Here is a 24,973-nt window from a genome sequence, read left to right on the forward strand (position 1 = left end):
TGACATTGTGTCTTTGCGCAACAGACTATATGCACACTTGCTTTCGCACATTCCCTTTAACCACTGTTATTGACTGCCTCAGTATGTTTGGGTGTATATTTATAATGAGCTTGATGAGTGGATATGAATGTGCTTTTATAAAAAATATATATGAAAAGAAACACAGAGAAGAAGAAAAGTACTCTGACCTTGATTTTTATTTTCCTCAATCACTTCACAGATCATTACACAGCTAATACAAATCAGGAAAACAGTGTGTGTTAATATTCAATTATGCAATGTAACACATGTTTTTTTATTATCGATTTATGAATAAAGAAATTCAAACACAAAATAATATCACACTATGAAATGTGTTTGTATTATTACTATGTGTTACCAGCTCACTCAGGTGACTTGGACCCTGAAGATAAAGAAGAAAGAGGAAAAACATGGTGATTCATTCTGTATTGATCATTATGTTGACACATCAATCCTGAGAGCACAGCGTTAATCATACTCACAAGTGATTGGTCCAATGGTGAGGGGCTTCAGAGGAGCAGAGCTGGAAACAGAGCGAGATGTCCTTCTTCTGCAAGACTATGAAAAGGAGGGGGAATAACAGATCCAATCAAAACCAGTTGAAAGCTGCTGTGACTATTGATAGATAATGCTATTGATAATGTGAAACGTGTGACTTACTGGGGCACAGCGGGAGCTCCTCTGGTCACACAGGCTGAGGCTGCAGTGGAGGTACATGTCACTGTATTCACCGTCGATCAGGAAAAACAGGACGGAGAAACGAGCCTGTCGGGATGAGCCGCTCTCGATCACTGCCACTTGCTGTCGGTCAGTGGGGCACCTGGCAGTGAGGATGGAGCATATCATGAGGGCCATTATACATCACATTATACACAGTTTTCCTCCCCAATTCCCATTATAAACCACAAAGCATAATGATGAAGAGGAACACTTACTTGTTCTGGATGAAAATGTATTGTGCGGTATCATTGGAGTTTGATGAGTTAGAGGCGTAGCAGTTCTCCAGAACAACTACAAAGCTTGGGTCTCTGACTAATACAGAGACGCCCACATGCAGAGGTGAGCCCACAGGGAGCGTGATCAAACCAGGTGGATAAGGCTGAGTGAAGCTGGAGGTGCGGAACAGAGACATGGAGGCTCGAGCTTTGCTACCTAAGCCTGAGAGGCCAACTGCAGACCTGTCAAAAATATAAGCCTTGTTATTATGATGACCTAAAATCCTACACAGGTGACATTGATGTGTCCTGGAGGTATAAAGCCACTGTGGCAAACAGCGGTGCATGCTTATGCTGACATGATTGGTTAAAAGTAGCATGGACTAGACCAATTTTTACCAGGTTAAAAAGGTAATAAAAAGGTACTTACGGCAGCACTGGTCTGACTGCCACATTCATGCTGACGTCTGTGTCGAGGGGATACGCACAGGAGAAGGGAAGACTCACAGGACGTGAGAAGGACACATTTCCTCGGTAGAGATATAAACTGTTGGAGTAGATGGCGTGTGTACGGTTGGTCTGAAAGATAGAGTGGTTCAATTATTATTCACTTGAAGCTCTATTACAGTTTGAGTGGTTTTGTCATACAGGCAAAAGATCTGGGTTTAAGATATTGTCTCTGCCAGTTCCTGCTAATCTGAGCTCCCTGCAGAGGAGTACATATGGGAACCAAAAGCTAAGTCTTAATTATCGTAATAATAAATGAATGGACATAAATTGAAAATGAACAAAGTATTTACCCTCAGTGTGTTTCCACATGCACCTGCCTGAGCGTCCACCTCGTACCAAACTACATCATTATGCATTCTGACCCAGGAGCAGTTTTGAACTGCCAGGTTTCCAGCGAGTGGATTCAAACCCATGGCTGTTATGGCAGCCATATTTAGCCCTATTTGGATTTCGTCACGTCCACAGATGATCTGAGGAGACTGGAGTGGAGGGCTTTGGACTAAAGAAAAAGTAAAAAAAAGTCAGTAAATAAAAGTATGTTAGATCTCCACTCTGCCAGAGCAGTAGTTGTCAGAATTGACCAGCCTCACTGGTGAAGCAGCTACGAGAAACACATGCAACAAAATACTGTTGATTAGAGACACAGATGAAAGAGAGACTTCAATAGGATTTCTATAAAAAAAATATCAGTGTGAAGCACATATTCCATATTTCTGTTCTACAGTGTTATCATATGTTGTCTGACAGGGAGACTTCATTGGCTTTAAATCTTCAAATAAGCATTTACCTTCACAGACGACACCAGCATCCTCACTGTGACCACAGTTGTGAGATCCAATCCCTCGGTTACGGCACTCGGTCAGCTGTGATTCGCTGCCGGAGCAAACAACATCGTCTAACCAGATGGGTCCACTGCCCTGTCCAAACCGTGCACGTTGTGGTGCTGACAGGACCCTGCCACAACCCAGCTGCCTGCACACCACCTGAGCATCAACCAGGTCCCAGTTGTCATCACACACCGTCCCCCACTGTCCACGGAGGAAGATCTCTACTCTGCCAGAGCAGGAGCTGTTTCCTCCATTGGCCAGACGGACCTGTCCCTCGTCTCCTGTGCTGTTGTTCACCGCTGTTGTTCCAGGGGTGCCAGATGTGAGCGAAGCAGAGGTGAAGGTCTGAGATCCTGTATCAAGTGTGGTTGGTGAATCTGTGGTGTGGTGCACTGCTGCTGTTGTTCCAGAGGTGTCAGATGTGAGTGCAGCAGAGGTGAAGGTCTGAGATCCTGTATCAAGTGTGGTTGGTGAATCTGTGGTGTGGTGCACTGCTGCTGTTGTTCCAGAGGTGTCAGATGTGAGTGCAGCCGAGGTGAAGGTCTGAGATCCTGTATCAAGTGTGGTTGATGAATCTGTGGTGTGGTGCACTGCTGCTGTTGTTCCAGAGGTGTCAGATGTGAGTGCAGCAGAGGTGAAGGTCTGAGATCCTGTATCAAGTGTGGTTGGTGAATCTGTGGTGTGGTGCACTGCTGCTGTTTGAGAGGTGCCTTGCTGTCCTGGACCAGGAGTGGTCAAAGGCACTACAACGTCTGTTCTGTCCACCTCTGTTGACAACGAAAAACATCAGTGTGCAACAAAGAGTTTTTGTTCATAAACTGTCATTTGAATATATAAACAAAAGGACAATATATTCTCTAGACTATTATGCTTACAATGGATGGATTAAATGGGTAAATTGCATTTGTTGTTAGAGAGTAAAGTTTCAGTACCTGCACAGTAGGCCTGATAGCATAGGTTCGGCTTCACCAGTTTGTAGACGTAGTAGTTTCCATTGCAGAGTTTGACATTGATGGTGTTCGAGCTATAAGAGCAGCAGCTGGAGAGCCAGTGACCACATACATTCCGATTTACAATCACTCCTGGCTGTGTGGGATGAGGCTCTGTTATCCAAAGGGGAACTTGTGTTCCACACCTTTTTCTCTGAACACACCACTCGGGAACATGGGCACTGGTTTTATTCAGGAACAGACGATACCAGCCTTGCCAATTAACATCTCTGTCACAGCGTGGTTTCAGATTTAATTTGTTATCTATCGACCGCCAGTCATGGTGCAGCTCAGTGTAGCGCTCACAGGGGTCAGCACAGCGGGCGACCCCATTAGTACTGATGCAGTCCATGCCTGTTGGGCAAACAGTGTTTCCACACCTGAACTGGACAGATTGGGAAGAGGGCCCATATCTGGCAGCGGAGGAAGGCTCCATACATATGAAAGAGCCTGGTGTGTTGTGGCACACCTGAGGCGGTGCACACGGTGGGTCTGGGAGGGAGCACTCGTCAGTTTCCACACAGCCGCTGTCTGGTGACCAGTGATAACCTTGGCTACAACACGAAGAGTCACTGCAGAGTTTTGCGTCGTAGCAGGTGAGACCGTCGCCTATGAAGCCATCTTTACAGACACAAGAGAGAACCGGGCCACTAAACGTGTCTCCTCTGTCCTGTGACTCCTGGCACATGGATTCAATGTGACATGAATCACAGCTGGAGACAAGTGTCCCTGTGAAAGTGTAAAATAAAGTCATACTTGTGAGTTGTGGTCTGTGAACACATTCTGCTAATTTTAATTGTTCATTAAAATTTACTGTGTAATCAGGTGAGATGAAATTTAACTCGAGATGACAGAGAGTCAGATTGACTTACCTGAAGTGTTCCCTGTAAAAAACTGCAAAATTAGGAGCAAGAGCAAACCCCCGGGCATCTCCATCATGGACCACATCCACGACATGAACTTGATGAAAAACACAACAAAAATATATGAAAATCATATGTTCACATTATGATCATGACTCTACTTTGCCAGTGTTTGTACTCACCTTGAGAGAGAGAGGGGAAATCCAGTAGATGCTGAAAAACCTCTCTGTGAAATGTGCCTTTGGTGCGAGCGCATGATGCTTTATAGGCCCGTCTCTGTGTGCAGAAGACAAAAGAAGGAGATCATTGTTGAAACAAATAAGCAGGCCATTGATAACGCTGGTTCGATATGACATCAAAAAAGTTACTTATTAACAAAGTATCCAATTCAAACATAACCAACACACAGGCAAAAGCCCTTAGTCAATATATGTTATGGTTCTTCAATCATTCGCAGGTCAACATACAGTACTGGAGACCTTTTGGTTTTGACAGGTTTGCACATTCCAGCGCTATCAACCTCCTCCTGTCAACATCCGGAACAGACTGTAGTAGTGGATGAACACATTCATCATTTAACAGCATCCCACTGTTTTCATGTTCAGGTTTGACAGAACAAATACCATTTGCGTCAGTTTCTGGAAATTGTTAGGTTGACGTATACTTCAACTAGAAGTGGTGATCATTAGAGCACATACCTCCACCAAGGCCAAACAGTCCTCGTGAATTCAGTCGAGCTGAACCAATTTACGCACACTCATAGATATCATTTCTTTTAATATCTTAATATGTCTGATCAGTTGTACTTGTAAAAAAAGGTTAAAGATAGTGTGCAGATGTATTCTTGTTGTTTTGTTCGACCCATGTCCCCTCCTTCCACCAAGTTTCATGTTAATCCGTCCTTTAGTATTTGTGTAACTCTGCTGACAACAAACAAACAAACAAACAAACAAACAAACAAACTACTAGGGCACTCAGTAGAGCGCATACCTCCACCAAGGCCAAACTGTCCCTGTATAAAATTTAAGTTCACAACATCCAGATTTTTATTTTGACCTGCACCTAATTTCACACACTCGTACATAGCAGTCCCTAGAGCATGTCTGATCTTTTTCATCAAGAGTCATGAATCTGTGAGAAATGAAGGAAAATGTTGAAAACGCCCAAATTCACAATGTTAAAGAAAAGGAAAGAAGTTCCTGATCTTGACAGAATGTAATGGTTCACTCTGCATGATAAAACTTCCAATGAAGATGGATGTCACTGGTTGAAATGTTTTTTTAAATGAATGATTAGATCTCTTTGAAGTTAGGAGTGCAATGTAAAGATCAAATAACAGCTAATTACATTTCCCATTTTCTCAAAATGATTTATTGTTTATTACATGGACATACCTAGTCTTATCACCATTTACTGGACTCACATTGCTGCTGCTTGTATTAATTTGTCTACTGTACTATTTCAAAACTCACTTACTCTTTCAAGTTTTATTAATACAAGTTAAATGATTGACTCAGCGTTAGGTGCTTCACTGGAAGAAGAATGTGCTAAAAATGTTTTCCTAGCACTTGATGTTGGTAAGTGTGTTCTCAGTGTTACTGAATGGGCGCGATAAAGCAGTTCACAGACCCCCTTGAGGGTTAGATGCTATTAACAAAAGGGTTAAACATCATTGCTGCGTAAATCCAACTTTGAGTGACATTATCCTGAGAAAGAGTTTGCACAGCTCTCAGATGAATCATCTTAATAACTTCATTTGAACAGGAACCTTCACAAACAGGGGTTAGTAAAAGGAGTTTGACATCATTGCTACACTAATACAACTTTTAGTTACACCTCACTGAGAAAGTCTTTCTACAGCTCTTAGAATAATATTATAAACAACTTTATTTACAAAGCACCATTAAAAACAGGGATCACAAAGTGCTTAGAGTGATAATGATAACAGCAACTAATCAATAAAAGCAATTTGAAGACAGCATCATGAAAAAGCTGTAATTACAGATACATTTTCAATAAAAAGAAAAAGACGACATAACATAAAAGCAAATACATACAAAGAATATAAGCAGTAAAACATAGAAAGTCTGTAGAAATGGGTTTTAAGAATTGATTTAAAAGACCGAATCAGCAAACCACACCCCCATATGGAGGTTGCTCTTCATTCTGAGGAGACAAATAATCAAATAATCAAAACTGAAAGCATAGAACTCATATCATCACTTTGGACTTGGGTTCATGTTCAGAGTTTTTTCACGTTTCTTAATGGGACTGGCACATGGTAGTGATAGGAGGTTTGGTTTTGAATCGGTATTTGTTTGTCAGTTAGCAAGATTACACACATCGAAGAAATGACTGTGTTTGACATTGTGTGGTTGAAACCTATTTTGTAGTTGAAAATGACGTTTTTGCAGACCTGTTTAAAGACTTTTATGACCTGTCTAAATACTTAATGACCTGAACTGTTTATGAGCTGTGTGTGACCTGAAAACTTTAAAACCTTTTTATCACTTAAATATTCTCCAAAGTACTGAATTCATGTCTGTTCGATCTCCAAAGGAAACATGTAAATCATTTATTCCTCTGTTTTAATTCCTGTTTCAAACTGCGCCTACAGAACCAGTCTGAACTGGCTCAGACAAGCAGCCTTAGTTCTCCTATATAAGATCTTTGCACTTGACTGTTTTCCATCTTCACCCTGAGATCCCTGTGACTCTCTGTGTTGATCCTTTCTGCAGAAAGCCCCTATTAAAATACACAACGACAAATTTGGTGTTCCAGCCTCTTGTATTTTCAATCACAAATTCAAATATCTTGGTGGAAAAATCTGAGATGTTTAGGGGACTGATAATTATGAGTGTGTGTAATTCTGTCTAGATCCATGAAAATATGTAGTGAATATAAATTAAATGAAACAATACTTGAAAAAGTAAAGTTATATTTTATATTACAGTTATCATTGTAAATCTATGAATAAACAAATTGGGATGCTGGAAATTCAGATTTGGTGTCTGGCAGCTCTCAGAGGGAGTGCTCTGTTAGTAAAAAATACAGATTTCCGACATATAAAACTCTTTAAACATGAGTCAGGGTTTGCAGATACAAAGTGCAAGGACGTCCAACAAGTTCTAATGAGGGGGAAAAGGGTGACATCTCTGGCCACTGTATAACTGACTGACAGGAAATGAAGGTAGTTTGTATTTTTCTGACATAATCACATATCAGAACGTTCACCAATTGATATTGGTGCAACACTGCAACTGTCAACTATCAAATATGTTCACCCCTGACTGTGATTGGACAGTACTGTGTCAGTCCTCCAGGAGGCGTCCTGGCTCCACTCGCAGCAGCGCCGCCTCCAAACTGTCCGTGTACCTGAGGCCTTCCAGATCAGCCGCTAAGAGATCCTCCAGAACAGAGGGCTGAGGGATTGCATGAGAAAGACACAATAACTCTATATCTAGTTTGTTGTGTTTTTTATAAAAACTGAATTCTGGCCCAAAATAATAATCTCACTAGCAATCTGGAAAAGATCCGTTGCACGTCTCGTTGTTTGAACTGTCTCAGCACGTCCCTGAGCTCGCTGACCACCTTGTAATCTATGATGCTGACGTGATGGCAGTCCAGGACCACTGAGCGCAGAGGAGACACTGAGGGAGATGATAAGGAGAGAGAGAAGAGTGGGTAAATGACAGGAAAGAGAGGAGGTGATGTGAAGTGTCTGATATACATAACTTCACCTTGTAGAGCGTGGGTATGTATAATGTGGCTGAGATACTCTGTGGCGGGAAAACGTAGTCCACTGCTCAACTCCATCACTATAGTCCAGGCAAAGTAGCGTTTTACGACAGACTAATTGTAAAAAAAATGTGCAGCTTTGATCATTTCTATGAGGTGTCCAGAACAACATACCAAAAGTCCAAAGAAATCCTAGTAGAGGAAATATGTTTAATTCTCATCAATCCGAGATGCGTGCCAATAAGGCCATGCAACAATATACCCCAATGGGGCTATTTTTTCCCTTCCTCCTATCAAAATGAAACTTTACATAGTAAAAGTATACATGAAAAGTAACTTCTTTTGTATTACAAGTTTCTTTGGAAATTAATTTGAATATGCACATGACCTCCACACTTATTATTTGCATAGGCAAAGAAAACATGTTGCACCCTGGGAGACTGAATAGGCAGAAACACCATTCTGTTGGGAAACATGTTTTTATGAAACTAAAGGCTCCCCTTTCGGCCTACATGTGTGGTCAAAAATCTGAAATCACATGACCGCATGTGCTGGACCAAGCCTCCCGAACTCAGTCTCCCAGGGTGCAACATGTTTTCTTTGTCATGGGAAAGCCAAGGAACTCCGTCTCCCAGTGGGCAACAGGTTCCTTTTGTTTCAGCAAATTCACGCATAAGTGTGAAAAGCCACAATGCTCACCTCCTATTGGTCACTCTGGCCCATGACCTGTGAGGTCACCGGGCCTATATAAGGACAGGTCTGCCTCAATTCTTTCTCTTTTCCACCGACCCACCGATGAGGCAGGCGGCCACCATTTTCTCCTGCACCGCCTAGGAGAGGGCCGGACTGCTCCAGCAAATCTTCTCTTCCCATCCAACAACAGGAGGTCAGAGGTGCAGTTTCCAACTCATCTCTTCAAGGAAACCTCCTCTCAAATCAAGCTCTACAAACTCCTAGTAGCGACTCGGTGTCCTGCAGGTAAGAACTAAGATTCAACAAGCAAGAGCATCACAGCTCAACAGAACCGCTCGAGCAGAAACCTTACGACAAACCGGAGACGTCTGACAAAGCCACGACGGACAGCGAACTGCACAGCAACTTTCTCCCTTTCTAAGGACTGGTAACATACTGGGCTTAATAATTATACTGAGCTAAGCAAGACCGTTAATTTGATTTTGTGTGGTTTTTATAACTTTGATATATGTGTGATATTGTGGTTATAAGTTAAATGAAAGTAAGGTTAGTTTGTAGTGCTCTTCACATTTCTCTCTGACCCTCTCATTATCTGTTTAACATCAACACAGACACTTCGCATATCTACACCTACTTACCTACTGCCTCACTCCAGAAGAAAGGGGGGGGGGGGCTGCTATCTTAGGGGCCATCTTAAAAGCCCACAGGAAGGTGTTACTCTTTTGGTCAACCACCATTTTGAGAGCCCCTCATTTACACACACACACACACACACACACACACACACACACACAAACACTCACATACACATCTTTGTTAGTAAGTACGTTTTGTTAGTAATTTGTGTTTTTATACTTTATTATGTTCATAATAAATGTTTTCTTTCACAAATGTTCTTTCATGATGCATAAGTGAATTTCGCCAACCTCTACACTATCAAGAACTCCATAAACCTTCACTGTTCATTATATAATCTGTAATAGTAAATATTGAGATTTCTAAGTGAACTAGTTCTAAATGATACTGATCTTAATCAATAAATTGGATATCTTTTCCCTTCTTTGAAGGGTGATGCCCCGAGAGAACTTTAACAAAACTAAAGTTATGATCTGCATGAAGGTCATGGACAGATGTGTTGGGGGGTGAAGTCCTGAGATCTGACCTCCACAGCTGCTAAAGGGGGCCATTCACAGACGTTTGTTTAATTCATTTAATTTCCTTTCTTTTATCTCAGTCGAAGTTTTATTTTGATAGGACCTTTTGCTGTTTTAACTTGAAAGACCGAAACAGGAAGTTCACTCGCGGGACAAGCTCAGACATTTCCCACACAGACTATTCTTTTCACACGATCCACAAACTGCTTCAAACCAGCCGTTCCTGTAAAGCAGCACGATCTCCGCTGCTACAGAAGAAGACGAAGCTTCATCCCGTCACGGAGCACGAGGAATCCGCTCCTGTTCTGCCCAGCTGCGGAGCTCACCGGAGTCCGCCTGAGAGGCTACGAGTTATTCACTGAACTTATTCACGTGGCTGCGTCACACAACCTTGCCCCTCCTCTCTCTCTCTCTCTCTCTCTCTCTCTCTCTCTCTCTCTCTCTCTCTCTCTCTTTCACAGAGAGACACAGACACACACACACACACACATACACAGAGACACATTGATAGACACATACACAGACAGACACACACACAGACACACATAGATGGACCATAGGTTACATGTGTGTTCTAAATTGTGATAAGTGCTGCTGCTGTTGTGATCTTTGAAATATTGGAGTTTGTTAAAATGATGAATCATTAAATAACATTAACTTTATTTCACACACACACATAGACACACACACACACACAGAGACACATTGACACAAACACACACACACACACACACACACACACACACACACACACACACAGATAGACGTACATAGACCACAGGTATTACTGAGTTGTGATAAGTGCTGCTGCTGTTGTTATCTTTGAAATATTGGAGTTTGTTAAAATGATGAATCATTAAATAACATTAACCTATTTCCCCTTTTTAATAAATGCTTTTGTAATTAAAGTATCTGTAGTCTGTGATTATTTGTGCATATGTGTGTGAATACAGCTGGATTATGATACCCTGTGCTCGAACTTAAACCCTTCATTGTTTATTAAATAATCATTAATATTAACTATTGAGATTATTAATTTAACATTTATCATATGAGACTGATATTTATAGTTTGACTCGTTGGTTCCTGTAACCAGGGTGGTGCCACGCTACGATAAGTAATAATTACAGATTTTACCATTATTAATTGATAATTGTATTGTTTTCATTAATTATTTAACTATTCTTAATGGATAACCTTATCATTTCTAATTAATTATTTTACTATTCTTAAGTGATAGCCTTATCATTTTTAATAAATTTTTTTTATTATTTTAATAATCATATTTCATGATTATTAATAATTAGCCAACGTCAAATCTACTCCTATTGCACAACAGATGATATTTTCCCCAAATCTGTATCAGACCATTCATCAGTCCTTAAGAGGCAAACCTGCACAATCCTTACCTGGAAGCCTCCTGTTTTTACTGGGTAGATATAAATTTTCTCTCTCTGCTTATTTTTATTATCTATTTCAGTTGGTTGTCCACAGAACAAGCAATGCTCTTGAAAATTTAAATTCTGTTCTGAGCAGAGATATTTTTGATTTGTGTTTGTTGCAAAGATGGTATTACATTATCACGTACAATATTTTCTGCTTTACAATAGCTGCGGCGGCATTCGATGTGTCTCCAGTAATTGTCACTAAGCTACTTCCCCGTTGAGCACTGGCACGGTTCACACCATTGCTGCCTTTTGCTTGTAGAACAACCGATGTGTTTTCATCACTGAATGACTCATTACATATTTTACACTTCTCCATTACTCCCTGTTTACATACATTACACACTGCATAAACAAAAAAGAAAAGAAAACAGTGTTGTCTAGCAATGAAATTAGGCCCAATAGAATTTGCTAGTGCTAGCAAACTAACGTTAGTTAGTTTCAGTAGGCTAGGCGATGCTACTTCAAGATGAAAAGTAGTTTTTGCCTTAAGCAAAATGTGATTACAGTAAAATGTCTAGTTAGAAAGGAGTTGGTAACTTAAAATTTTCCGATTGATTTTATACAGCAATATCAATCATTATGAAATTATGAAAACTGAGAACCTTTTTTCCAGCATATCCAATGAATTAAATTCCTGAAAAACTAAAGGTCATGCGTTGAAGCTAGAGTTTGGTAAATGTGATATTGCATTTAATCAGTCCTGATTGGTAATTTGTAAAATAACTCACATTACCATAGATATTAAAAAAATAAATACCAACCTTGGAATAAAAAGTAATATAAAAATCTTGTCAGCATTAACTGTCCTCTCATGACAAATATCATTACACCTCCAAACCTTACATTAACCAACACAGTGGATGAAGTGACTTTTTTCCCACAGCGGTGAAGAATGAAATTTAAACCTCATTACTAGGGATGTCCGATATTGACTTTTTTCCGATATCCGATAGCCGATATTCTCCAAATTCTTAATTTCCGATACCGATTTCAACCGATATGGTATACCGATATACATATGCAGGCGTTTTTTCCCCCAGACTAATTTTAGGTCCCATCACATTATTTTCTGCCATACATTGTCTATAAAAAAATAAGGAAACTACTTCAACTTATGGAAAAGTTCCATATTTATTAACATTTTGTCAACAGATTGGATCATCATACTTTTCCTGAGATCATCCTGACAATGCCCATTACAACTAGGACAAATCTGATTTCTTCACAAATTGTAAAAAAACAAAACAACAACATTGTTGTCCTGTACAACTTCATACAGCATTTAAAGTAAACATGTGTAGTGTAGGACAGCCTACTGAAAACAAATTTCTATGAGGTACAACAAACAACACTTTTGGAATGAGGTAAAGTGCACACAAAGGAAATAAAAGTGCAAAGATATAGCCTAGAGACAGACTCAGTCCTTAGCCCATTACTTGGACTAATACAGTATTTGTCAATTTAAAATATAAACTGGGCTCAATCAGCCCTGCTAAACATGAGCAAAAACACAACCTGTAATATTAATGTGGTGTGCAATAAAAACAAGAAAGGCACACAGTTCAGTTCAAACCTTCCAGAGTAGTAAACAAAGTTCTCCTTTTGTCCAGAAAATGATGCTGAAAGATTGATGGGCCATATGTAACTGTCCATAACTTGGCTAAAACAATCATTACAAATATAAACCGTTTCTTTCTGCCCTCTCTTTCATAATGAATAACAAAAAATGTGCAAATAAAAAAGGCACAAAACTAAAAACAGCTTCAGTTGAAAGAAGCAAACATAAATTAGAGTGCAACGACTTAAAGTGCTCTAATTCTCATCCTCGTACTACTGTTTAAGAGGGAGATTTTTCTGAATGAAAATAAGCATCTCAGCATTGTCGCAATGTATACGATTCCTCTTCTCGTCGATGACATGCGAGACAGCACTGAACAGCCGTTCGCTGTCTACACTGGTGCAGGGTGCAGTGAGGTACTTGCGTGCTACACGGGCAAGAGCAGGGAAGCTGACTGTTTGAGCGACAGTTGCGTTGTTTTCTGCAGGGAGTCCTTTCCTCGTTGTTGTTTTGCCTTACTTTGCTGCAAAAACGCTTCGTGTGCCTCGGGGTGGTTCTTCTTAATGTGACAGATTAAATTCGAAGTGTTGAATGACGAAGCCTTGCTCCCCCCTCGCATGACATGCGCCTCACAATCTTTACAAACCGCAAATCTGCTATCCGCAGGTGAAACGTTAAAAAAATTCCAGACCGCAGACATTTTGTGAAGCAACTAGCGGGCAACCTGTTAGCCACACTAACCACACTCTTCTGTTGTTGTTTTGGTTCCAGGTGCGGTTTGTTGATGTCATCAATTGCGCGCCGGTAAATGTCAGGACCCAACAAGCAGCAGCGGCAGCACAACCCAGGCATTATAATCGGTTTTCATTATCGGTGGAAAATCCGATAACGATATGAACAGATATTAAAAAAATAGGCTAATATCGGCCGATATTATCGGCCGATCGATATTATCGGACATCCCTACTCATTACCTCAGGTTTTGTTACATGATGAAGTCTGAGAAGTAGATGATGGGAGACTTTGGGGGGGGGGGGGGGGGGTTATAAATAATCACAGCAGGAAAATGATTGAATTTACTGTGTAGAAGTTTGTTTGGAGCTCTTGTTGGTTAAGTTCCAGTTCAAACCTGTTCCTGCCTTAAGTCCAGTTCAGACCTGGTATTGATCAGATCTCACTTCACTGCTTTAAATGCAAATAATCACGCATGTCATTTGGGCTAAGAGACACCAAATTATGTTGTTTTTACCGAGTCTGAGTTTACAGTGTGTTTGATGACAATGTTGGTCTGTGTGTCGGCAGGACCAAGTGAGCGAGAGAGAGCGAGAGAGAGAGAGAGGTAGACAGAAGACAGGAGGGGCTGAGTGAATCTTGAGCAGCTGCTAGAGAGCATAAAGAGTTTTGACCAATTTAAGAAAAGCATCAGTCATTATGTGTTGGGCAGTGTTGATAATGTGGCCACATACAAATCAATGTAAGATCACATTTCATTCATTGAATAACACACACACACACACACACACACACACACACACACACACACACACACACAAACTCACACACACGTTCTCATACACAGACACAGACACACACACCTCCCAAAGCTGCCAGTGACAGGGTACGCTGACACAAAGGAGCCCATGATGTTGGTCACACCAATTGCCGGCAGCTCCTGGTTGGCATCAATCCTGTAATCCTTCTGACTGGCTGAGGACAAACAGGAAGCTCAAATCAGCCGACAGTTTGTTCAAACACTCTTTCTTCAGCTGCCTGAATTCTAGTGCGAGTACAATGAGTAGAAAAGTGCTGTGATAATAATTCATTTCATTTTGTGAAGTTAAAATCTTTTCTAACAGTATTTTGTAGTTTAAGTATTCGTTATTTTAAAGTGCAGCATTCTCAGTTTGTTTTCTGGGTTTGAAACCCTGTCAATGCTGCTCTGAAGAGTGGTGCATGTATGTTGGTTCTGAAACTTTCGTTTTGAAAGGGTGCACATTATGTAGCAGGTCATTTCAGAGTGGGAAACACTGAAAAAGAGAGATGCAGCTCTGAAGAAGGAAAACTTGTATCCTCGTATAATTATTTCCAGCCAATCAAAACATTATGCAAGGATTCAAAACTTAGTTTCATCATGCAATACAAAACAAAAAAAGCAGATTTCAACCTTTCAACCACAGATTAAACCTGTGTTTTCTGTAAATCATTGGATCCACACTGAAAACACCACTTATAATACCACTTACCAAAACTTACTTCACAAGATAAATCCACTGACTCAATCCTGGTACTGTCACATGCTGTTTACCTCTACGATCTCTCCAAAGGAGACAACGGTGTCATTGGCTGTAGTGTCTGAGGTGGGGGCCTGTATGGCGGGAGCCCCTGGGAGGTTTTCCCAGTGATTGTGAACACGTGATAACCGTATGCATCCCACGTAAACGCTATGAAGGAGGCAGCCACAACCACCAGAGCGCCACGCACTGAGCGTGACTGATAAGGAGGAGGACAAACAGAAGGCAAAGTGGACTGATTCATATGTTATCCTCTAATAAAGTGAAACATCTGTCTTCCCCTCCCCACATAAAAAAGGACAACTTGCTGTACTGACATTGTGTCTTTGCACAACAGACTATAGGCACACTTGCTTTTGCACATTCCCTCTAACCACTTTTATTGCCTGCCTCAGTATGTATGGGTGTGTATTTATAATGAGCTCTATGAGTCGATTTGACTGTGCATTTATTTAAACTATATGTGAAAAGAAACACAGAGAAGAAGAAAAGTACTCTGACGTTGGTTTTTATTTTCTTCAATCATTTCACAGCTCATTACACAGCTAGTACAAATCAGGAAAACCAATGTGTGATACAATGCAATCATGCAATGTGACATGTTTTTTTATAATCGATTTATGAATAAAGAAATTCAAACACAAAATAATATCACACTATGAAAATGAGTTTGTATTATAACTATATGTTACCAGCTCACTCAGGTGACTTGTCCCCTGAAGATAAAGAAGAAAGAGGAAAAACATGGTGATTCATTCTGTATTGATCATTGTGTTGACACATCAATCCTGAGAGCACAGTGTTAATCATACTCACAAGTGATTGGTCCAATGGTGAGGGCCTTCAGAGGAGCAGAGCTGGAAACAGAGCGAGATGTCCTTCTTCTGCAAGTCTATGAAAAGAAGGGGGAATAACCAATCAAAACCAGTGTAAAGCTACAGCGACTATTGATAGATAATGTTATTGATAATGTGAAACGTGTGACTTACTGGGGCACAGCGGGAGCTCCTCTGGTCACACAGGCTGAGGCTGCAGTGGAGGTACATGTCACTGTATTCACCGTCGATCAGGAAAAACAGAGCGGAGAAACGAGCCTGTCGGGATGAGCCGCTCTCGATCACTGCCACTTGCTGTCGGTCAGTGGGGCACCTGGCAGTGAGGATGGAGCATGTCATGTGGGCCATTATACATCACATTATACACAGTCTTCCCCCCCATTTCCATTATAAACCACAAAGCATAATGATGAAGAGAAACACTTACTTGTTCTGGATGAAAAAGTATCGCGCAGTATCATTGGAGTTTGATGAGTCAGAGGCGTAGCAGTTCTCCAGGACAACTACAAAGCTTGGGTCTCTGACTAATACAGAGACGCCCACATGCAGAGGTGAGCCCACAGGGAGCGTGATCAAACCAGATGGATAAGGCTGAGTGAAGTTGGAGGTGTGGAACAGAGACATGGAGGCTCGAGCTTTGCTACCTAAGCCTGAGAGGCCAACTGCAGACCTGTCAAAAATATAAGCCTTGTTATTATGATGACCTAAAATCCTACACAGGTGACATTGATTTGTCCTGGAGGTATAAAGCCACTGTGGCAAACAGCTGTGCATGCTTATGCTGACATGATTGGTTAAAAGTATTATAGACTAGACCAATTTTCACCAGGTTCGTCTTGACCATTTTACAACTGTAAGAGGTGAGTGATTGTCGTATTCAATAAAAGGTACTTACGGCAGCACTGGTCTGACTGCCACATTCATGCTGACGTCTGTGTCGAGGGGATACGCACAGGAGAAGGGAAGACTCACAGGACGTGAGAAGGACACATTTCCTCGGTAGAGATATAAACTGTTGGAGTAGATGGCGTGTGTACGGTTGGTCTGAAAGACAGAGAGTGGTTCAATTATCAGTCACTTGAAGCTCTATTACAGTTTGAGTGGTTTTGTCATACAGGAAGAAGATCTGGGTTTAAGATATTGTCTCTGCCAGTTCCTGCTAATCTGAGCTCCCTGCAGAGGAGTACATTCGGGATCCAATAGCTAAGTCTTAATTATCGTAATAATAAATGAATGGACATAACATGAAAATTAACAAAGTATTTACCCTCAGTGTGTTTCCACATGCACCTGCCTGAGCGTCCACCTCGTACCAAACTACATCATTATGCATTCTGACCCAGGAGCAGTTGCGAACTGCCAGGTTTCCGGAGAGTGGGTTCAAACCCATGGCTGTTATGGTAGCCATATTTAGCCCTATTTGGATTTTATCACGTCCACAGACGAGCTGAGGAGGCTGGAGTGGAGGGCTTTGGACTACAGAAAAAGTCAGTAAAAAAAAGTATGGACAAAAGAAGATGAGATGTTAAATACCAGATGAGACCAAGACGAGAACTTCAATTAACATGTCACTGTGTGTTATTAGCAATATCATATAAAAACAAAACAAAAATAAGCAGTAAACCTACATTCACAGATTACACTTGCATCTTCATTATGTCCACAGTTGTGGACCCCGAACCCTGGATGTCTGCAGTCTGTTATCGATGGTTCCCTTCCTGAACAAATGACGTCGTCCAACCAGATGGGTCCACTGCCCTGTCCAAAAGCCGCTTGTTGCAGTGCTGAACGAGCCCTGCCACAACCGAGCTGTCTGCACACAACATTGGCATCGTTCAGGTCCCAGGAATCGTCACACACTGTCCCCCACTGTCCAGCATGGTAGATCTCCACTCTGCCAGAGCAGCGGTTGTCAGAGTTGACCAGCCTCACTGGTGAAGCAGCTGCGAGAAACACATGCAACAAAATACTGTTGATTAGAGACACAGATGAAAGAGAGACTTCAATAGGATTTTTATAAAAAACTCCATTGATATCAGTGTGAAGCACATATTCCATATTTCTGTTCTATAGTGTTATCCTATGTTGTGTGACAGGGAGACTTCATTGGCATTAAATCTTCAAATAAGCATTTACCTTCACAGACGACACCAGCATCCTCACTGTGACTACAGTCGTGAGATCCAATCCCTCGGTGCCGGCACTCGGTCAGTTGTGATTCGCTACCAGAGCAAACAACATCGTCCAACCAGATGGGTCCACTACCCTGTCCAAACCGTGCACTTTGTGGTGCAGACAGGACCCTGCCACAACCCAGCTGTCTGCACACCACCTGAGCATCAACCAGGTCCCAGTGGTCATCACACACCGTCCCCCACTGTCCACGGAGGAAGATCTCTACTCTGCCAGAGCAGGAGCTGTTTCCTCCATTGGCCAGGCGGACCTGTCCCTCGACAACTGTGCTGTTGTCCACCGCTGTTGTTTCAGGGGTGCCAGATGTGAGCGAAGCAGAGGTGAAGGTCTGAGATCCTGTATGAAGTGTGGTTGGTGAATCTGTGGTGTGGTGCACTGCTGCTGTTGTTCCAGGGGTGCCAGATGTGAGTGAAGCAGAGGTGAAGTTCTGAGATCCTGGATCAGGTGTGGTTGGTGAAACTGTGGAGTTTGGTCCTGGTTGAACTGAAAGAAAAATCTATGTGAACCCACAAGACAACAACAGCCTGCACCTCCATCAATATTAATGAGGAAAACATCTTTTTTATTATCTCTGACCAGGAGGTTATGTGTTCACACCTGTTTATATCTTTGTTTGGAAGCAAGATTCAACAAAAAATATTTCCAAAAAACTTGGTGGAAGAATGTGATATGTGTCAGGGAAAAAACTTTTGTATTTTGGTGCAGATTCAGATCATTGGTCACATCCAGTTTTCTTTTTTCACTTTCTTTAACTTTGCGAAATAGGGCGTTTTTCAACATTTTGACCATTTACCCAAAACAATGCATTGACCTTGATGAAATCCAATCTGGCACATTAAGGGAACTGATATCTATGAATGTGTGAAATTTTAATGCATCTCAAATTAATTTAAGGGGACTGTTGGTCCTTGGTGGTGGTACGTGCGCCACAGTGATGTTCTAGTTTGTTGGTGTATTCGTCAGCAGGATTTTGCAAAAAACGACTGAACTGATTTCTACCACCTTGGTGGAGAGCTGGGGCGAGGGCCTGGAAGAACCATTTCAATTTTGGTTTGGATGCAGATTAAGGGTTGGATTCAGGATCTTTTTCCACTCTCTGTAACTATGTTTTGTACGAAAGATAAATAATTTAGGTTATCAGACCACTTCCTTTTTTTCATTTATATTTCTACCATTAGAATTAAACAAATATGTGTGGGATTGACTGTAAGCAGAGGCACAGTTTGTGCTCTACTGAGTGTCACTTGAGTTAAAGATATAATTGATGATGTTATCCTGAGGCACAAAACTCTATTTTACTTTGAACATAAACATTTACTGCACATTTGACGTATTGTGCCGCAAAATAACAATATATGTTGAAATGTATCAATGAGGCAATTTTCCAGTCAAATGTGAGCAATAACAACTGGACCCAACTTTAAATATATATATAAACATTTACTGTCACAGATGATGCTGGCATCTTCATTATGTCCACAGTTGTGGACCCCGAACCCTTGATGTCTGCAGTCTGTTATCGATGGTTCCCTTCCTGAACAAATGACGTTATCCAACCAGATGGGTCCACTGCCCTGTCCAAAAGCTGCTTGTTGCAGTGCTGAACGAGCCCTGCCACAGCCCAGCTGTCTGCACACAACATTGGCATCGTTCAGGTCCCAGGAATCGTCACACACTGTCCCCCACTGTCCAGCATGGTAGATCTCCACTCTGCCAGAGCAGCGGTGGTCAGAGTTGACCAGCCTCACTGGTGAAGCAGCTGCGAGAAACACATGCAACAAAATACTGTTGATTAGAGACACAGATGAAAGAGAGACTTCAATAGGATTTTTATAAAAAACTCCATTGATATCAGTGTGAAGCACATATTCCATATTTCTGTTCTATAGTGTTATCCTTTGTTGTGTGACAGGGAGACTTCATTGGCATTAAATCTTCAAATAAGCATTTACCTTCACATACGACACCAGCATCCTCACTGTGACTACAGTCGTGAGATCCAATCCCTCGGTGCCGGCACTCGGTCAGCTGTGATTCGCTACCAGAGCAAACAACATCGTCCAACCAGATGGGTCCACTGCCCTGTCCAAACCGTGCACTTTGTGGTGCTGACAGGACCCTGCCACAACCCAGCTGTCTGCACACCACCTGAGCATCAACCAGGTCCCAGTTGTCATCACACACCGTCCCCCACTGTCCATGGAGGAAGATCTCTACTCTGCCAGAGCAGGAGCTGTTTCCTCCATCGGCCAGGCGGACCTGTCCCTCGACAACTGTGCTGTTGTTCACCGCTGTTGTTCCAGGGGTGCCAGATGTGAGCGAAGCAGAGTTGAAGGTCTGAGATCCTGTATGAAGTGTGGTTGGTGAATCTGTGGTGTGGTGCACTGCTGCTGTTGTTCCAGGGGTGCCAGATGTGAGTGAAGCAGAGGTGAAGGTCTGAGATCCTGGATCAGGTGTGGTTGGTGAAACTGTGGAGTTTGGTCCTGGTTGAACTGAAAGAAAAATCTATGTGAACCCACAAGACAATAACAGCCTGCACCTCCATCAATATTAATGAGGAAAACATCTTTTTTATTATCTCTGACCAGGAGGTTATGTGTTCACACCTGTTTATATCTTTGTTTGGAAGCAAGATTCAACAAAAAATATTTCCAAAAAACTTGGTGGAAGAATGTAATATGTGTCAGGGAAAAAACTTTTGTATTTTGGTGCAGATTCAGATCATTGGTCACATCCAGTTTTCTTTTTTCACTTTCTTTAACTTTGCGAAATAGGGCGTTTTTCAACATTTTGACCATTTACCCAAAACAATTCATTGACCTTGATGAAATCCAATCTGGCACATTAAGGGAACTGATATCTATGAATGTGTGAAATTTGATGCATCTCAAATTAAATTAAAACCACTGAACTGATTGCCACCAACTTGGTGGAGAGCTGGGGCGAGGGCCTGGAAGAACCATTTCAATTTTGGTTTGGGTGCAGATTAAGGGTTGGATTGAGGATCTTTTTCCACTTTCTGTAACTATGTTTTGTACGAAAGATAAATAATTTAGTTTATCAGACCACTTCCTTTTTTTCATTTATAGTTATACCATTAGAATTAGACAAATATGTGTGGGATTGACTGTAAGCAGAGGTACAGTTTGTGCTCTACTGAGTGTCACTCGAGTTAAAGATATGATTGATGATGTTATCCTGAGGCACAAAACTCTATTTTACTCTGAACTTAAACACTTACTGCACATTTGACGTATTGTGCCGCAAAATAACAATATATGTTGAAATGTATCAATGAGGCAATTTTCCAGTCAAATGTGAGCAATAATAACTGGACCCAACTTTAAATATATATGAACATTTACTGTCACAGATGATGCTGGCATCTTCATTATGTCCACAGTTGTGGACCCCGAACCCTGGATGTCTGCAGTCTGTTATCGATGGTTCCCTTCCTGAACAAATGACGTCGTCCAACCAGATGGGTCCACTGCCCTGTCCAAAAGCCGCTTGTTGCAGTGCTGAACGAGCCCTGCCACAGTCCAGCTGTCTGCACACAACTTTGGCATCGTTCAGGTCCCAGGAATCGTCACACACTGTCCCCCACTGTCCAGCATGGTAGATCTCCACTCTGCCAGAGCAGCGGTTGTCAGAGTTGACCAGCCTCACTGGTGAAGCAGCTGCGAGAAACACATGCAACAAAATACTGTTGATTAGAGACACAGATGAAAGAGAGACTTCAATAGGATTTTTATAAAAAATCAATTGATACCAGTGTGAAGCACATATTCCATATTTCTGTTCTATAGTGTTATCCTATGTTGTGTGACAGGGAGACTTCATTGGCTTTATACCTACAAATAAGCGTTTACCTTCACAGACGACACCAGCATCCTCACTGTGTTGACAGTTGTGAGATCCAATCCCTCGGTGCCGGCACTCGGTCAGCTTTGATTCGCTGCCAGAGCAAACAACATCGTCCAACCAGATGGGTCCACTGCCCTGTCCAAACCGTGCACGTTGTGGTGCTGACAGGACCCTGCCACAACCCAGCTGCCTGCAAACCACCTGAGCATCAACCAGGTCCCAGTTGTCATCACACACCGTCCCCCACTGTCCATGGAGGAAGATCTCTACTCTGCCAGAGCAGGAGCTGTTTCCTCCATTGGCCAGGCGGACCTGTCCCTCGACTCCTGTGCTGTTGTCCACTGCTGTTGTTCCAGGGGTGCCAGATGTGAGCGTTGCATAGGTGAAGGTCTGAGTTCCTGTAGCAAGTGTGGTTGGTGAAACTGTGGTGTGGTGCACTGCTGCTGTTGTTCCAGAGGTGCCAGATGTGAGCGTTGCATAGGTGAAGGTCTGAGATCCTGTACCAAGTGTGGTTGTTGAGACTGTGGTGTGGTGCACTGCTGCTGTTTGAGAGGTGCCTTGCTGTCCTGGACCAGGAGTGGTCAAAGGCACTACAACGTCTGTTCTGTCCACCTCTGTTGACAATGAAAAACATCAGTGTGCCACAATGAGTTTTTGTTCATAAAATGTAATTTGAATATTTCAACAAAAGGACAATATATTTTCTCTATAACGCTACAATGGATGGATGAAAAGGGGAAATTGAATTTGTTGTTAGAGAGTAAAGTTTCAGTACCTGCACAGTAGGCAAGTTGGCATGAGCTCGGCTTCACCAGTTTGTAGACGTAGTAGTTTCCATTGCAGAGTTTGACATTGATTGTGTGTGATACAAAAGCGCAGCAGCTGGAGCTCCAGTGATTACATACCTTCCGATTTACAATCACTCCTGGCTGTGTGGGATGAGGCTCTGTTATCCATAGGGGAGCGTGTGTTCCACACCTGTCCCTCTGAACACACCACTCTGGAACTTTGGCACTGGTTTGATTCAGGAACAGACGATACCAGCCTTGCCAGTTAACATCTCTGTCACAGTGTGGGTTCCTATTAATTGTGTTATCTGTCGAACGCCAGTCTTGGTGCAGCTCAGTGTAGCGATCACAGGGGTCAGCGCAGCGGGCGACCCCATTAGTACTGATGCAGTCCATGCCTGTTGGGCAAACAGTGTTTCCACACCTGAACTGGACAGATTGGGAAGAGGGCCCATATCTGGCAGCGGAGGAAGGCTCCATACATATGAAAGAGCCTGGTGTGTTGTGGCACACCTGAGGCAGTACACACGGTGGGTCTGGGAGGGAGCATTCGTCAGTTTCCACACAGCCGCTGTCAGGTGACCAGTGATAACCTTGGCTACAGCACGAAGAGTCACTGCAGAGTTTTGTGTCGTAGCAGGTGAGACCGTCGCCTACGAAGCCATCTTTACAGACACAAGAGAGAACCGGGCCACTGAACGTGTCTCCTCTTTCCTGTGACTCCTGGCACATGGATTCATTGTGACATGAATCACAGCTGGAGACAAGTGTCCCTGTGAAAAGTACAAAGACAGTTCGATCCCTGCTCTTGTAAAAGTGTATTCGCCTCTCCAAATGAAACCGTGAAAAACAAGATAGAATTTATGGAAATAATTGTAACTTTTCTATGAGTGCAGTTAAACATAAAAGTGATGTATATTAACATCAGTGGATCTGTACGGTTGATAATTCTCAGGCTAAAATGAGTTTCAAAGTCAATGAAATTTGAAAGGACATCGTTTAAACTGAATTTGGTAGGTGTTCTTCACACCCTGCACGAGTAATAGGATTATAGGGAATAAGCAATTAATGTTGTCTTTTTATCTGATACATTTTTTAATAAGTCCTAAGCTTCTATTCCTTCACTCTTTGGACTTGGACAATAAGACTCTGTCTTTTCTCATGAATGTCACTTCACTTTCAGCTCTCTCTGAGGCTTCTACCTCTCCCCCTGCTAGTAGGGTTATTTATTTGGTAGTTTTCCCTCACTCTTGTCAAAGGTTAAGGACAGAGGGTGTCACACCTTGCTAATACCTTATTAGAAAAATTGTTATTTGTGAATATGGGCTATAGAAATACATTTATTTTGATTGAATGATTAAACAGTTGGCAACTCTAAATACACAATGTCCAGATACATCAGAACCAGCAGCACAGACGGAGATGGGAGGCTGATTTAAAGTTATTTAAGGACAGATTAAAAACTGAGACAAAGTGTTAAATAAACAAAGTCATACTTGTGAGTTGTGTTCTGTGAACATATTCTACTAATTTGAATTGTTCACCAAAATTTACTGTGTAATCGGGTGATATGAAATTTAACTCGAGATGACAAAAAGTCAGATTGACTTACCTGAAGTGTTCCCTGTAAAAAACTGCAAAATTAGGAGCAAGAGCAAACCCCCGGGCATCTCCATCATGGACCACATCCACGACATGAACTTGCTGAAAAACACAACAAAAATGTATGAAAATCATATGTTCACATTATGATCATGACTCTACTTTGCCAGTGTTCGTACTCACCTTGGAGAGAGTGAATGGAAATCCAGTTGATACTGAAAAACCTCTTTGTGAAATTTGCTGAGTGAGCATGATCATTTATAGGCCCGTCTCTGTGTGCAGAGGACAACCGGAGGATATCATTGTTGAAACAAAGAAGCAGGTCATTGATTGCTGTTTTAATATGACATCAAAAAAGTTACTTATTAATGAAAATATTGATTGCTGTTTTGATATGACATAAAAAAGTTACTTATTAATGAAAAAAGAACAAAGGATCCAATTCAAACATAACCGACACTAATGCAAAAGCCCTTAGTAAATATATATTATGGTTCTTCAATCATTCCAAGGTCAATACACAGTACTGGAGACCTTTTGGTTTTGACAGGTTTGCACATTCCATTGTACTAACCTCCTTTTGTCAACAACTTGGACAGACTGTTGTAGTGGATGAACATATTCATAAAGGTCCAAGGTCCTACATCATTTAACAGCATC

General features: G+C 41.8%; 1 protein-coding gene across 1 annotated transcript; it reads right to left on the reverse strand.

Annotated features, from left to right (window-relative positions):
* Positions 1 to 340: 340 nt before the first annotated feature.
* LOC133018921 (uromodulin-like) lies at positions 341 to 4,239 on the reverse strand. The gene is made up of 9 exons (XM_061085257.1): positions 4,155 to 4,239; positions 3,226 to 4,011; positions 2,254 to 3,060; positions 1,757 to 1,905; positions 1,387 to 1,535; positions 957 to 1,199; positions 682 to 841; positions 504 to 579; positions 341 to 403 (listed from the first exon to the last, which is right to left on the reverse strand). The coding sequence occupies exons 1-9, from the start codon at positions 4,237 to 4,239 to the stop codon at positions 384 to 386; spliced, it is 2,475 nt and encodes an 824-aa protein (XP_060941240.1). The 3' UTR covers positions 341 to 383.
* Between the last annotated feature and the right edge of the window lie 20,734 nt (positions 4,240 to 24,973).

This window comes from Limanda limanda, chromosome 2 (assembly GCF_963576545.1).
Source record: "Limanda limanda chromosome 2, fLimLim1.1, whole genome shotgun sequence".
NCBI classification, from domain to species: domain Eukaryota; kingdom Metazoa; phylum Chordata; class Actinopteri; order Pleuronectiformes; family Pleuronectidae; genus Limanda; species Limanda limanda.